General features: G+C 37.9%; 1 protein-coding gene across 12 annotated transcripts in view; it reads right to left on the bottom strand.

Annotated features, from left to right (window-relative positions):
- Mia2 (MIA SH3 domain ER export factor 2) overlaps window positions 1–12,579 on the bottom strand; it is a 94,703-nt gene that overhangs the window by 32,723 nt on the left and 49,401 nt on the right. For 11 of the 12 annotated variants that reach the window (XM_070027049.1, XM_070027040.1, XM_070027058.1 and 8 more), the window contains 4 exons: window positions 10,560–10,682; window positions 5,208–5,328; window positions 3,090–3,136; window positions 402–492 (listed from right to left, as the gene is read on the bottom strand). In XM_070027049.1, the coding sequence (XP_069883150.1) occupies window positions 402–492; window positions 3,090–3,136; window positions 5,208–5,328; window positions 10,560–10,682 (382 nt within the window). The remainder of the gene's footprint in view (window positions 1–401; window positions 493–3,089; window positions 3,137–5,207; window positions 5,329–10,559; window positions 10,683–12,579) is intronic. The other variant, XM_070027031.1, reaches the window with a different exon arrangement.

The following is a 12,579-nucleotide window of genomic DNA, read 5'->3' as shown; positions in this document are numbered from 1 at the left end:
GTACAATAACAGAAATATTTTCAATGAGAAGAGAAACCTTCATTTCTACAGGTCTAATAGCATTCCAGTACGTGATCATGAGCTACATGCATTTATATTAATTAAGCATGCAAACCATACTATAATTAATGCATTACTGAAGATCAATTTTGCAGTTAGCAAAAACATTAAATAATAACAGTTAAGTCATAGTTTTTCATATTTTTTTAACTATTTCATTAACTTCATATAAAACAGGACCAAATAAGATGGCTTTACCTACAAGAACAACCAAACTTAGGACTAATTTTTTACAAATAGTCAATAAAAGCAAGAGTGAAAAAAATGAAATTGTTCTTTCCATAATTGATTTAATAAATTTATTCTCCACAAGGAGATGTATTTATTTGGAAAAATTTTACCTGTAAGATCTTCCTTTGTTTTATCTGCTTCAGATAACTGAATGTAAATTTGGTTTCTTTCTCCTTCTAACGTTTTTAAAGAAGCATTTAACTTTAAAGAATGGAAAAAGAAACAATGATCAGTTATACAAAAGTAAAACACACACACACACACACACAAACACAAACACACACACACACACACACACATTCACCTCAACATGTTAGCCCTGATTCTGAAGCTATTTATCACTTAGATGAAATTATCAATAAATGTGTGGAAACCAAAAATGCAGCTTCCATCTTAGAAAGCAAGTAAAGTTAACAATAGTTAAGTTTTAGTGCAGGGATACAGAAAAATAGTGCATACTTTCCACTGCAGGCTTCAACAGTGGCTCTTTTCATTCTATCTATTTTCAATACATGTTGTGCTTGAAGCAGCCTTCAAACATTACCATCATAAGAACTCTATAGGGCAGAAGTAAATAAATCTAGTATTCATTTGCCAATAGGATCTGGAACTGGAAGAAAGTACTAACAGAAAAAAATGTGCTACAGGAAGTATAAGATAAAACATAGTAAACATCTTAAGTATAGTCCTTATCTGAAGAAATGAGTATAGGTAAAACTTGACATTTTTCTTTTTTGGTCTAAGACTGGGACTGGAACTTGGTATCTGATATTTCACTAGCTGGCTGACACTCTATCTCTTAAGTCATGTCTCCAACCAATTTTTTTGAATTTTTTTTATTTTAATGAATTCTAAAAAGTATGTGAATTACTAAATACAAAAAAAAAAAAAAATTAAAGCTGAACACTGGTGGCTTGCCCCTATAATCTTAAATACTTGGAAGGCCAGATCAGGAAAATCATAGTTTGAGGCCAGCCTGGGTAAAAAAAGTCCTCAAGAGCCCATTCTCAACAGAAGTTGGGTGTGAGCCGCATGTACCTGTCACACCAGCTATTGAAGTAACTAAAAATTAGAGGATTAAAGTCCAGGCACGTAGCAGGAATGAAGCAAGATCTCCTATCTCAAAAAATAAATAAAAATAAGCAGCACATGAAGAGGCTGGAGTTATGATTCAGCAGAAGAGCTCCTGACTAGGAAGCATGAGGCCCAGAACTGACAGAAAGAGAGAAAGAGAAAGAGAGAGAGAGAGAGAGAGAGAGAGAGAGAGAGAGAGAGAGAGAGAGAGAGAGAGAGAGAGAGAGAGAGAAAGAGAAAGAGAGAGAAAGAGAGAGAAAGAGAAAGAGAGAGAAAGAGAGAGAGAGAGAGAGAAAGAGAGAGAGAGAGAGAAAGAGAGAAAGAGAGAAAGAGAAAGAGAGAAAGAGAGAAAGAGAGAAAGAAAGAAAGAAAGAAAGAAAGAAAGAAAGAAAGAAAGAAAGAAAGAAAGAAAGAAAGAAAGAAAGAAAGAAAGAGAGAAAGCAAACAAGCAAGCAAGCAAGCAAGCAAGCAAGCAAAAGTAACCAGGCACCAGTGGTTCATGCCAGTAATCCTAGTTACTTAGGAGACTGAAATCTGAGGATTGTGGTTCAAAGGCAGCCTAATTCATGAGACTCTTATCTCCAGTAAACTACCAAAAAAGCCAAAGTAGCTGGGAGCCCATGGCTCATGCCTGTAATCCTAGCTACTCAGAAGGCTGAGATCTTACGATCACAGTTCAAAGCCAGTTTAGGCAAGAATGTCCGTGAGACTCTTATCTGCAATAAAGCACCAGAAAACCAGAAGTGGCTCTGAGCTCAAGTGGTAGAGCACTAGCTTTGAGCTGAAGAGCTGAGGGACAGTGCCCAGGCCCAGAGTTCAAGCCCCATGACCAACAAAAAAAAAAAAAAAAAAAGACAAAATACACTGTGGTTCAAGTGGTGGAGTGCTAACCTGGAGAAAAAGAAGCTTAGGGATGGTACCTATGCTCTGAGTTCAAGCCCCAGGACCAACACACACGCACACACACACACACACGCACACACACACACACGCACACACACACACGCACACACACACACACACACACACACACACACACACACACACACACACACACACACACACACACACACACACACACACACACACACACACACACACACACACACGAAAAGTAAAAAGTAATAAGCAGCCAGGTACAGTAGCTCACGTCTATGAGCCTAGCTACTCAGGAAGCAAAGAACACGATTTGAGCCCTGTCATCCCAGTTATATAGAAAGCTTAAATAAGGGGATTGATATTGGCTAGCCAAGGCAAAAAAACAAGACCCTTTTCATAAATAGAACAATAGCAAAAGGGGATGGGGGGGTCTGCCTCAAGTGATAAGACATCTGCCTAGTAAGCATGGGGCCCTGAGCTCAAACCCTAATACCACCTAAAAATAAATACATAAAAAGCAATTAATGAAAATTCTGATCATTTTTTAAATACACTTACATAGGAACAATAAAACAGTTACTAAGAACATATGGGTTTAACCTATGTTCTATCTATTCCTCTTCTTTTTTTTTTTTTTTTTTTCTGCCTAGGCACTGTCCCTGAGCTTCTTTTACTCAAGGCTAGCACTCAACCACCTGAGCCACAGAACCATTTCCAGCTTTTTCTGTTTATGTGGTACTGAGGAATCAAACCCAGGGCTTCATGCATGCTAGACAAGCACTCTACCACTAAGCCACATTCCCAGCCCTCCTCTTCATTCTTTATATTTAAGTAGTAATGCAAACCTTAGCAGCATAAATCAGGTTCTTCAAGGCTCCTTTTGGTGGATTATCTATAGTAAAAAACAAACACATAATAATTTGAGAAGACAGTATAATACTAAACAGACACCCAAATGATTACAGTTATGATCCCTCTTCTAATTACAACAGGAATTAGGAATAAAGCAGAATGGCCTTGAATCTACTCCTAGGAGACTAAACAAAAAAAGTACTGGAAGTAACTTTGTATTTTAAAGGGTTCTTCAGCAACTTCAATAACATATTATAATGAGAATTGAGGATTGACCTAAATGCAGACCATAGCCTTAAATAATCCTAAGAGTCTTACAACATCCAAAATACAGCAGAATTAGGGGCTGGCAGAGTGGCTCAATGGAGGGGGCACCTGCCTAGCAAGTATAAGGCCCTGAGTTCAAACCCTAGTTCTGCCAAAATATGAATGGAATTACAACCCAGACTCAAATAACTTAATTAAATAAGCATAAACTCTATCAGAAAATAAGGGTGATTTCTTACAAGATGAAATACAAAAAAGTACATTTTTAACTTTCTTTTTATTTTGTAAATTTTAAAATTTTCTATTTTCTGTTTATGTGGTACTGAGGAATTGAACCCAGGGCTTCACACATGCTAGACAAGCACTCTACCACTAAGCCACATTCCCAGCCCGCTGACTCAACTTTCTAATAGCCCCCTTTATCTATCTGTGAGTTCTGCACTTACATAAATGGTCAGAAAATAGTAGGTGGAAAATTCTATAAAAGATTCCTAGGCTGTAAACTATGCCTCCTGAGTAGCATGATGAAATTCATGTAGTCCTAGTCCTGTTCCCTACCTAAACCACATGTGATCCCTGTTTCCAGGGTGTCCACACTGTATATCACTAGCAGCCATCTCAGTTATCGTATCAGCTGCTTCAGCATCACAACTGAAAGATAATATACTCACATAATTTTTATTACGGTATATTGCAATAAGTATGTTAAATATTACTGTCATGAGTCTCTTCCTGTGCCTACTTTACCACTTTTATCACAGGTATGTAGGTACAGGATAACACACAGCATCTAGAGAGGTCATCCAGTGATAAGTCACCTTCAGGCATCTACTACAGAGCTTGGAAAGCACCCTCTGTGAATAAGGAAAGATTTCTGTGCCTGTTTACTTTGGAATTTTAATTTTCTGGGCTGGAGGCATGGTTCAACTGGCAGAGTACTTGCCTAGTAAGTGCAACATCCTCAGTTCTAACTCTAGTACCACCAAAAAGGAAAGAAATCAGTTTGTGAATGTAATTTTCTTACATGTTAATAACCTGAAAGAATTAATTCAAATTATTTCATTCTTAATGGATCTTTTTAATTATACAGTGAGTCAGGGGAAACAGGAGACAATATTAAAGAGGAAATTAGGTGAAGAGTATAAAGGACTTCTCTATACTATTGTTATAATTGGTACTAATTAATTTTTTTTTCCAAAGTAAGTCCAGAAAGCAACCAGCAAAAGCAATAATAATTTGGTATGATGATTATGGTAAAGTACCATAAGACTAAAGCAAAAGATATATCATGAATTATTGATTTTTATAACACATTTTTTAAGCTAATCACTCATTCACAGGCTTAACTTCCAATAAAAGGGAAAACAATCATTAAAATGATTATAATGCGACTTTTTAAAGTATTACAACAAAGTTATGTTGAATATGAAGAGAACGGGGGGGGGGGGGGAACTGGGAAGATGGCTCAATGGTAGAGCGCTTGCCTTGCATGCATGAGGCTCTGGGTTCGATTCCTCAGCACCACATAAGCAGAAAAAGCCAGAAGTGGCGCTGAGGTTCAAGAGCCGAAGAGCGCCCAGGCCCAGAGTTCAGGCCCCACAACTGACCAAAAAAATAAAAAGAGAGAGAGAACAGAGGGGAAGAGGTGCTAAGTCTGTCTAAAGAAGTGCAGAAAGGTTTATTGAACACGCCTGATTCCAGCCACAGATAAACTATGGGATGGTGAGAGAAGGACTCTGTTTCAAAAACAGATGTGAACAAAGAATATGGCGCATTTGGGGACACAAAGGAAGTAGAAGAGCTAGTCACCATTTATCAAAAGAGGATGGGTCATGACTTAATACCTAAGTGAGCAACACTTTCTGACTCACTCTTCATTTCCAAATCCCAGTTACCATCTTCAGTTAGGTCTTCTCCAAGCACAGCAGCCCAATCTTTCATTTTTAGCAAGCGCTGGGTCAAAGACTTGACATTGAGCAGAGGAAAAACAAAAACAAAAGGGTAAAGCTTTATACTAAGGGCTTAAAAACTTAGAAATATACAACAGAAGTTTCCAAATCAATCAGCATAAACAATAGTATGTGAGCTCTTCTTTTTCTGTAATCAATGTATGTACACAGTCTTGAAAACTCCAAAATTCATTGACTATTATACCCAGCAAGATAAAAACTTACTCCAGTTAAAATTGTTTGTTTGTTTGGTTGGTTGGTTTTTTTTTTGGGGGGGGGGTCTTGAACTCAGAGCCTGGGCACTCTCCCTGAGCTCTTTTGCTCAAGGCTAGCACTCTACCACTTTGACCAACAGCTCCACTTCCAGTTTTTGAGTGGTTAATTGATGATAAGAGTCTCATGCAGACTTTTTCTTCCCAGGCTGACTTGGTAGAATCCCGGCTCCTACAAATGTTTCCTGCAAATATATCCACCGACTGAGATAAAAAGGACAAGGTGTCTTTATTAGCCATGGATACTATGCCCCACTCATCGGTAGTGAAGCACAGTAACCATGCTCTCTAACACTGTGACTTATATAGCAAAGAGGCCATGCACAGGTGGCAGCATACAGAAAGGGCTGCACACAGGTGATCAGTATATGTGACAAATAGCAGTTTCCAATAAAACAAAACCATCCCAAAACATCCTATTTACTATAACACTTTTCACACCTCCCAAGCTTCCTATTTACTATACTACCTTTCACACCTCCCAAGTTCCCTATTTACCAAGTCTAAGGCCAAACTACCTTCTGGGTTACTGGACTTTTCCTGAATTCTGCTATATTTCGGTAACCCTGATGCTTAACTTCTTTATTAGTTCATTCTTTTCTTTAGGTCTTTACCCCTGGAATTTCCCTTTAATGCTTTCCTCTATTTTTAATAATTAATCATTTTGTTCTATCTCTGATTTCACATTTTACATAAACTTCAATCATCAGACCTCAGCCTCCTGGGTAGATAGATAGGATTATGGAAGTGAGCCACCAGCGCCCAGCTCAGGTTAGGATATTCCTAGGAAAGAATCATATAGCCATAACAGCTATGTGCATCTGATCATATAATATGCTATTTATCAAAATGAACTCCAAGAAGTGGAAACAAGATTTTTATTCTTCATTGCTGTTCTTGTTTTCATTTCCTTTTATTTTGTTTGTTCATTTATCTGTCTTTGGGAGGGGAAGGGGATGGGAGACAGGGACAAGAATGGTGGGACAAAGGGCAATAAAATGTAGTGGTGATACTCATAGACCCTATGTTGAAAACTAAACTATACAACTTGCAAATGGGGATGGGAGGGAAGAACTGGGAGAGAACAAGGGAAGGGGTCATGACATTGTTCAAAAAGAAATACACTCTATCTAACTCATGTAACCGTAACTCCTCAGTACAATAACAATAAATAAATCAAAACACAAAACTTACTATATTATTATTACTTATTATTACTATATCAACTACAGAATCTGATAATGGCCCATTCTTACTAATAGATGACTACAAAGTAGAAAAAATATTTACTTCTATGACATTGCTCACATGATCCAATTAGGAGTGTTATTAACATGGGAGTAAATTCTGTATGCAATCATATCTACAAGTGAGATGTCTAAACAAAAAGATCATAGGATTTTTTACTTATTCAAGTAAACAAATGGTTGATGACTTCAACTGAGGTACAGAAAAAAATTATAAAAGAGAAAGAATCAGGGGAAGTGGCACTGTGGCTCAAAGTGGTACAGTGATAGCCTTGAGCAAAAAGAGCTCAGGGACAGCATCCAGGCCCCAAGTTCAAGCCCCAGGATGGAAAAAAGAGAGAGAGAGAGAGAGAGAACCAAATTGGGAATGTTAGAAGATAAACAACAGAGGGTTTGTTTTTGTTTTTGTTTTTGTTTTCTAGAGTTAAGAAATACTTTTTAGCCGGGTGAGGTGGCTCACACCTGTAATCCTAGCTACTCAGGAGGCTCAGAGCTGAGGATTGCAGTTCAAAGCCTGATCGGGCAAGAAAACCAGAAGTGGCGCTGTAGTTCAAGTGGTAGAGCGCTCGCCTTGAATTGTAGGAGCTTAGGGACAACACTCAGGCCCAGAGTTCAAGCCCCATGACCGACCAAAAAAAAAAAAAAAAGAAAAGAAAAGAAAGATTTTTTAGCACTACAGATAATAAAATGACCATGCCATGAATTTCTCTGGAAAGATCCACCCTGCTCTAAAATTTTCACTGTGTAGTCTCTCCCCTGCCTTCAGGCTTCCAAGTAGAAATAATAGAGCCTACAGCTTTGAGAAGTTCCCATCTGTGTTGTTATTAGGAACACAAAGTACAGTAAGTTTGGAGGAGAAAAGCACAGTCATCCCTTAGTATCCAAAGGAGATTGGCTCCAGGACATGGCCCACCACCACTGCCACTAAAATCCCTTATTTAAAATATATAACAACAGGGCACCCCGGTGGCTGACTTGTAATCCTAATTACTCAGGAGGCTGAGATCTGAGGATCACATTCAAAGCTAGCCCCGGCAGAAAAGTCCTGTGAGACTCTTATCTCCAATAAATCACCAGAAAACCGCAAGTGGCGCTGTGGCTCAAGTGATAGAGCACTCACCTTGAGCTGAAGAGCTAAGGGACAGCACAGCACCCAGGCCCAGAGGTCAAGCCCCACATCCAACAATAAATAAATAAATAAATAAAATTTAAAAATATATAATCTATGCACATTCTCCTGTATTGTTTAAATCATCTCTGATTATTTATAATACCTACTATAAAGTAATACTATGTAGATAGGTGTTACACTGTATTATTTAGAGAAGTACAACAAGGAAAAAAGTCCTGGCATGTTCAATGGAGGTGTACTTTATTTTTAATACTGTCAGTCTGTGATTGTTAAATCCACAGGGGTAGAGCTTGTGGATACACAAAAGCCAACTGTATATAAATAATGAGAAACTGCCAGGTGCAGGTGGCTCTCGCCTATAATCCTCCATGCTCAGGAGGCTGAGATCTGAGGATTATGGTTCAAAGCCAGCCCAGGCAGGAAAGTCCAAGAGATTCTTATCTCCAATAAACTACTCAGAAAACCAGAAGTGGCCTATGACTCAAGAGATTCTATCTTTTGGAGTTTTTTTTTCCTTCTTCACTATTTATTGATTGATTGATCAATTGATTGTCAGTTGTTAGGCTTGAACTCTGGGCCTGGGTGCGATCCCTCAGCTCTTCAGCTCAAGGCCAGTGCTCTACCACTTGAGCCACAGCGCCACTTCTGGTTTTCTAGTAGTTTATTGGAGATAAGAGTCTCACAGACATTGCATCCTGGGCTGGCTTTGAACCGTAATCCTAAGATCTCAGCCTCAGCTAGGATTACAGGCCTGAGCTACCAGTGCCCGGCTAAAAGACAGAATCTTGAAAGCATTCTTAACAGCAATCTATGAGAGCCCTATGGCCCCTTAAGAACTGTGACTGAAGGCTGGGTGGCTCAGTGGTAGAGCGCTTGCCTTGCATGCCTGAGGCCCTGGGTTCGATTCCTCAGCACCACATAAGCAAAAAGAAAAAAGCCGGAAGTGGAGCTGTGGCTCAAGTGGTAGAGCGCTAGCCTTGAGCTGAAGAGCTGAGGGACAGCGCCCAGGCCCTGAGTTCAGGCCCCACGACTGGACCCAAAAAAAAAACAAAAAAAAAAAAAAAAAACTGTGACTGAGTACAGGGGAAAGACTGAGGAAAACTGCTGGTTGTATAAGAGCTTATCCTATGTCTAAGTGAAGACACAGGATTATGAGTGTCTGACCTGCAGTAACCCTGTCAAAAGACAGGTTGAGTCCCTGTCTATACTTATTTTACTGCTTCCTGATATCCTGTTGGCTACCTTTTGGAATATGCCCTTTTCATCTTTTCCAATAATGAATTTAAGCTAGTCCCGAACAATCTGACCCTATGAAAACAGAAGATGGGGTGTCATCTTCAGTTCAATCATGTCTTTTGGTTGATTAAACTCATTCCTTGTCCCATTGTGTTTTTAAAAGATTATGAAAGGACACTGCATGGGTATATCAGCTAGACAGAACTGGCAACTTTCAATATAACAACATTCATTTAACATTCATATTAGTCTTACATCTCATTATTTGATACATTTACATATCTGTTTGTAGTTTGAAAGTATAAGAATTAAAAAAATACCCAAGAAAAAGCGGCTTGGGGAGAGGAAAGGAAATAAGAAACCTTCATAATAATTATTTTATTCCTGTGATTCGAGTCAAGCTTCAACTCAATTTATTTTGTAAAACTTCTACATTGCTTGGCCAGGTGCTGGTGGTTCATGCCTGGAATCCTAGCTACTCAAAAGATTGAGTTATGAGAATCACAGTTCAAAGCCAGCCTAAGCAGGAAAGTCCACGAGACTCTTATCTCCAATTAACCACCAGAAAACTGGAAGTGGAGCTGTGGATCAAAGTGGTAGAGTGCCACTCTTGAGGCAAAAGAGCTCAGGAACAGCATCCAGGCCCTGTGTTCAAGCCCCACACTGACAAAAAACAAAAAAAAAATTGTTGATCTCTATAAAAGTATGTAACATCCCCAAACCTAGATTATTAAAGCTGGTGTGTGTATGTGTGTATGTCTATGCGTATATACAGATGTATATATAATACTTTATAGTACTATTTTGAATGTTCTCTGAAAATAAGAGCCATCTTGTTGTTCTTGTACTATATATACATACATATAGACATATATGCATATATACATATATACTCATATGTGTACATATACACATATACATGTATATGTCTGTATATATACATATACATATATGTATATGTATGTGTGTATATGTGTATATATATATATATATATGTATATATAGATATAAAACCTTAACTATCCACTTGGTTTCACAAATTCTTTCCAACTTCCTCTTACTAACAGAGTAGATGATAGAAAAACCATTTTTCTCTTCCTTCTTTACTAAATACTAACAGAGTAGATGACAGAAAAACCATTTTTCTCTTCCTTCTTTACTAAGTACCCAGGCTAAAATACTGAAGACATAGAAAAGAACACATGATATATTAATATATATGCTACAAAACTCTTCTTCAGGAAGTGTTTGACAATCTGGACAAAATCAAAATAAAAGCTTTTGAAAGCAAAATTTCAAATGTTTGAATTAATATGAGATTCTAACTAACTCAGACATTAAAACCAGGAGGGCCATTTACCTTGACATGGTCTTCTTTATCACTGAGAACTTGTTCTGCCTGTACTTTGGAGTCCTCAAATGTTATTTTCTGTTTGTTAAGTTCACTCACTTGTTCTTTCCAGACTTCAATTTCTTGTAAAAGCTGAAATGGAAACAATAGCAAAGAAATTCAACTCTTGTAATATACAGAGACCACTCTTGTATATATAAAAGTATCTAAGAGACAATAATACACAGTGCTGTCACACAAACAAGACAAAAATGGCTTGTTTTCAGAGAACTTTCAAGATATATATAATGTAACACACACTTAAACATTCTTCAACTGATTTACAGAATAATTTTTTTTTTTTTTTTTTTTTTTTGTCGGTCGTGGGGCTTGAACTCTGGGCCTGGGCGTTGTCCCTCAGCTCTTCAGCTCAAGGTGAGCGCTCTACCACTTGAGCTACAGCGCCACTTCCGGTTTTCTGGTGGTTTATTGGAGATAGGAGTCTCACGGTCTTTCTTGCCCGGGCTGGCTTTGAACCGTGATCCTCAGATCTCAGCCTCCTGAGTAGCTAGGATTACAGGCGTGAGCCACCAGCGCCCGGCTGATTTACAGAATAAATTTATATCAAATGAATATACTTATCTGTTAGATCTGCTATTTCTACTACTCACATATCCCATATAATGTGCAATATCTTATTTGCATTAAAAGTTAATTTTTTAATTTATTATGCTGTTTTGTACTGAAGATAATTGACCCTTAGAAATTCCATTTGTCTAGAACAAATCAGATCCTGCGTAAATATTCTACTATATATTTTAAAAAGAAAAGGAAGAATTTATGAACATGGAATAAAATTTTTCATTAAAAGATAGACTTGGGGGCTGGGAAGGTGACTCAGTGGTAGAGCACTTGCCTTGCATGCATGAGGCCCTGGGTTCAATTCCTCAGCACCACATAAGCAAAAAGAAAAAAGCTGGAAGTGGCGCTGTGGCTAAAGTGATAGAGCACTAGCCTTGAGCTGAAGAGCTGAGGGACAGCTCCCAGGCCCAGAGTTCAGGCCCCACGACCAGACCCAAAAAAAAAAAAAAAGATAGACTTGGAGGAGAACAATAAAAGAGGTAGCAATGAGGTGCATTGTACTAATAACCTGACATATGGAATTGTAATTCCGGGGGGGGGGGGGGTAGACTTTCCAGGTACCATTGGCTCATGCCTGAAATTCTAGCTACTCAGAACACTTGAGATCTGAGAATCATAGTTTGAAGCCAATCTGAAAAGAAGAGTGTGTGAGACTCTTACTTCCAATTAAACACCAAAAAACCGAAAGTAGAGCTGTGGCTCATGAGGCACAGTGCTAGCCTTGAACACAAAACTCAGGTACAACACCCAGTCCCTGAGTTCAAGCCCCAGAACTGGCACATGCACACACACACACACACACACACACACACACACACACACACACACACACACAAAACCTATATATATATACATATATATATATATACACTTGACTATATCAAAAAATTCACAAATCAAAACTTTAAAACAACTACAGACAAAACCTTATAACAATAATCTTAGCATGCAAATGCTTCTTATAAGTCAGTAAGAAAATTAAGAGGGGGGAAAAAAGACTAAACAGAAAGTTCACAAAAGAAATGCTCCACATGTATGAAAAATAAAGTCAAATTCATCTAATATCTTTAAAACTCTATCAAATAGTAATTAATTGTTCTACAAAATTATAGCTTAATTATCATATACAACTACATAGAAAACTAATTGTTTTCTATGCATATGTAACAGAATCAGATGTCACTGACATGTAAGACCAAATGAAGACTAAAGAAAAAAACTGGATTGACTATTCCAGTGGTCTAACGAGTTACTAAAAAAGTTGAGTAACTGAGCATGAAATCTTAAAATGTTAAAGGAACATTTAAAATTAGAACAGGGAATCAGTAAATACATGTTTGTTTTAAGAACTTTGATGATTAAAAAGAGGTGGGGCATAGAAATGGAGGGACAAAGAGTGAACAAATGT

This window comes from Dipodomys merriami, unplaced genomic scaffold, assembly GCF_024711535.1.
Source record: "Dipodomys merriami isolate MVZ:Mamm:240054 unplaced genomic scaffold, mDipMer1.0.p SCAF_1, whole genome shotgun sequence".
In the NCBI taxonomy this organism is placed as follows: Eukaryota; Metazoa; Chordata; class Mammalia; order Rodentia; family Heteromyidae; genus Dipodomys; species Dipodomys merriami.
This window is presented reverse-complemented; position numbering and strand designations above follow the sequence as displayed.